The sequence below is a fragment of the Ichthyophthirius multifiliis genome, assembly GCF_000220395.1.
Source record: "Ichthyophthirius multifiliis unplaced genomic scaffold scaff_1120509249435, whole genome shotgun sequence".
Lineage (NCBI taxonomy): Eukaryota > Ciliophora > Oligohymenophorea > Hymenostomatida > Ichthyophthirius > Ichthyophthirius multifiliis.
This window is the reverse complement of record NW_004087714.1, coordinates 1-3268: the sequence shown is the minus strand read 5'-3', so window position 1 is coordinate 3268 and position 3268 is coordinate 1. Positions and strand designations below refer to the sequence as shown.

Below are 3268 nucleotides of genomic sequence, written 5' to 3'. Positions count from 1 at the left end.
TTAAAATTAATTATAAATTAAAAATAAAGTAAATGAAAAAATTAATTTTAAAATAAAACATATGATATACCTGTAAATATATAATATGTATATTTATTATAAATAAATAAATAAAATTAATAAAAAAAAAAGTATTTAACTATTAAAATCTTCATTTTGTTTTGTTTTGTTTTGTTTTGTTTTGTTTTTGTATATATATATTTTAAATAAAATAAATGTAAAAAATAAACATAATAAAGAAAAGAAAAAACTAACTTATTACAATATAAGAAACACTCTCAAATAATTAAGCATTTTTTTTGAAATAATTTAAGCTTATGGATAGCATCTAAAATATTCTTTCTAAAGAAGATTTGTGCGAAACTAAAGTATATTCAAGAAATTTATTAATATTTGGATAGTTCTTATCAAACACAATTAAAATATAAAATCCATATTCGAAGCTAAATCTAATATAAAAAATATGCGAATAATTTGAAAATTTAGAAAATTAAAAAATACCATATAATACAAAATTCACTATTTCAGCTTTACCCAAATTAAGTTGCGATTTAATAAGAGCAGAACTAAACTGTGTTATATAAGAAAAAACTACTTCTAAAGATATAGAATAAAATTTTAATATTTTAACTAAAACTATGAGTTTACCAGAAAATATAAACTTTTAAACTATTATTGAATCCGTATGTAATGTTTTAAGCATTATTTATAATATTTTTGTAGATCCTGCTTATGAATAAAAAGAATATTAGGATTAAATACAAAAGATAGATTCTATTATTTATGATAGGTTTATTAATCCTGTTTTTAATATTTATTATACTACTTCGGAGTTTCTTATTTAAGATGAATTTTGCAAATTGTAAGAAATAATTTTTGATGCAGATAAACATTTAGAACATACTGATATTAATAATTTTATTAAAAAATTTATAAATTGATTTTTTTTTATTTTTTTAATAAATTGATAATATTCTCAAATATATATTGTAGTGTATAAATTTTTTAAAAAAAAAATAAAAAAAAAAAGGAAATATTATAAAATTAAAAAGCAATTTTTTATTTATTTAGAGCATTAATGTTTTAGAATTATAAATATAAACATGTTCTTATTCATTTTAAATAATTAAATATTATTTAATATTTCCAAAAATATTCAAATGATATATATTATGCTTATCTATTAATTTATAAAATTTATATATTATATTGATTTTTCTTTATATTAAAAAAAAAAAAAAACTATTTATATTTTAATTATTTTTAAAAAAGTAATAATATAATTTAAAATAAAATTTTTTAAAGTATTTCAAATATGTACGATCCAAATACATCATAAACAGAAAAAACAAAACAAGAAGAATTCTTAAAATCTAAAATATAAGAAGCCTTTAATTTATTTGTAAAAGAAAAAAAAGGAATTGTAGATAAAAGGTATATAAGAACAAAAATAAAATAAAATGGGAAATATTTGTTAAATAAAAAAACACCATAATTTGCAAAAAATATAAATATTTCTTAACATTAAAATTCATTTTTTTATAGAGAAATTCCTTATATTATGAGATATTTAGGATAGTTTCCTTCTGAAGCTTAAGTAAGAGATGCCATATTACCTGAAGTAAAACATTTTATTTAATACATTATAAAGTAATTAAATTTAATTAGATTGAGGATGATGAACCTAGTGAATTTATTAAATATAGTAAATTTGAAACATATATGTTGAAAGGTTATTATTTTGAAACAAAATTTTTTAAAATTTATTAAAAAATAAAATAAAATTATGATAGTATTGAAAAGTAGGGAATATGAACCTGATGAACCTGAAGCTTTATTAGCAGCCTTTAAAGTAAAAAAATATTTTTTAATTTAAATATATATATATATATATATATATATATATATATTTATAATAAAAAAGTTATTAGATTAAGAAGGGAAAGGATATATTGAAATTTAAACAATGGAAACTTTATTAAAGGAATAAGGGTTATTTTATTTTTAAATTTATAATAAATTAATATTTTATTTTAAATCTAGTATAAATTTCAGAACCAATGAAGTAGAATCATTTATTAAATTTGCAACTAATAAAGATCCTAAGTATATATATATATATATATATATATATATATATATATATTTTAATTCTATATATTTTTAGTGCTACTGTAATATATTACGAAGATTATATTCTTAGACTATAAGCCTTTGTTGATAAACACATTGAAGGTATAATGAAAGGTTACGCTTATTTTTAAGAATCTAAATGATTTATAATTAAATTTAAAAATAAGCAAATATTATGAATAATTTATATATAAAAATAATAATAAATGTATCTTTTTTTAAATTTCATTATATATATATATATTTTTAAAAATATACTTTTAATATATTTATTTATGTATTATAATCTTTAAGAAAAAATTATTAAATATGTAAATAAAAATAAACACTTCTTCTTATATACAAATTTTTAATTTTTTATTTTTATTTTTAATATTTTTATAATATCACTTCTTTATTTTTTTTAAGCATTTGAATAAATTATCATAAAAATGGTCATATCAAGTATATAATACTTATAATATTTAATAATTAATATAAATCGCAATATTTATTAATTTAAAATTAAATGCTATGGTATAATATCTTATTTATAAGAATAATAATATTTTTGTATTATATTATTTATTTTATACTAAATTTTAACAATAAGATTAGATATATTTACCAATATTTTATAGGATAAATATTTATATTTATATTCTGAAAAAGAAAAAAATGTAATATAAAAGAAAAAAAATATTTTTATATTTTATATTTAAAGTTTTGAAATATTATATAAACTTAATAATTAAAGAAAAAAAAAAAAAAAAAAATTAAGTTTATATTTTTAGTAATAATTTTTACGAAAATATATAAAATAAATAAATTAATAATTTTTTTTAGCTTAAAAAAAAAATGAAAAGTTAATTTTATTTTAATGAAATATTATAATTAATAATCAAAAAAATAAATGAAGACATAAAAAACTTTTAAATGTAAAAAAATAAAATTTAAAAAATAAAAAAAATATAAAAAAATGTTTTTATATTTAGTCAAAATTTCTAAAACAAACAAATATTTAAACAAAGGGCACCCTAATACATAAAAAGATTCATGAAAGTTTATCTTATATAATTAATTTTATAGTAAACATAATTAGATTTTAAGAAAGTAATAATTAGATATTATTCATAAATGTAAAAAAAAAAAAAAA

General features: G+C 14.4%; 2 protein-coding genes across 2 annotated transcripts, besides 4 other annotated features; one reads left to right on the top strand and one right to left on the bottom strand. All coding sequences in view use genetic code 6, as the record gives it.

The window, feature by feature from the left end:
* Positions 1-154: 154 nt before the first annotated feature.
* Positions 155-188: a microsatellite.
* Positions 189-524: 336 nt separating this feature from the next.
* On the bottom strand, positions 525-1076 carry IMG5_004160 (hypothetical protein; the record flags this gene model as incomplete). Its single annotated transcript, XM_004039924.1, has 1 exon — positions 525-1076. One exon carries the CDS (start codon positions 1074-1076, stop codon positions 525-527), a length of 552 nt encoding a protein of 183 aa, XP_004039972.1.
* A 239-nt stretch (positions 1077-1315) lies between these two features.
* IMG5_004150 (hypothetical protein) lies at positions 1316-2276 on the top strand (the record flags this gene model as incomplete). The annotated part of the gene is made up of 7 exons (XM_004039923.1): positions 1316-1434; positions 1546-1621; positions 1669-1732; positions 1794-1852; positions 1925-1992; positions 2044-2106; positions 2168-2276. The coding sequence occupies 7 exons, from the start codon at positions 1316-1318 to the stop codon at positions 2274-2276; spliced, it is 558 nt and encodes a 185-aa protein (XP_004039971.1).
* Positions 1877-1915: a microsatellite.
* Positions 2108-2146: a microsatellite.
* A 779-nt stretch (positions 2277-3055) lies between the features above and the next one.
* Positions 3056-3091: a microsatellite.
* Positions 3092-3268: the final 177 nt, after the last annotated feature.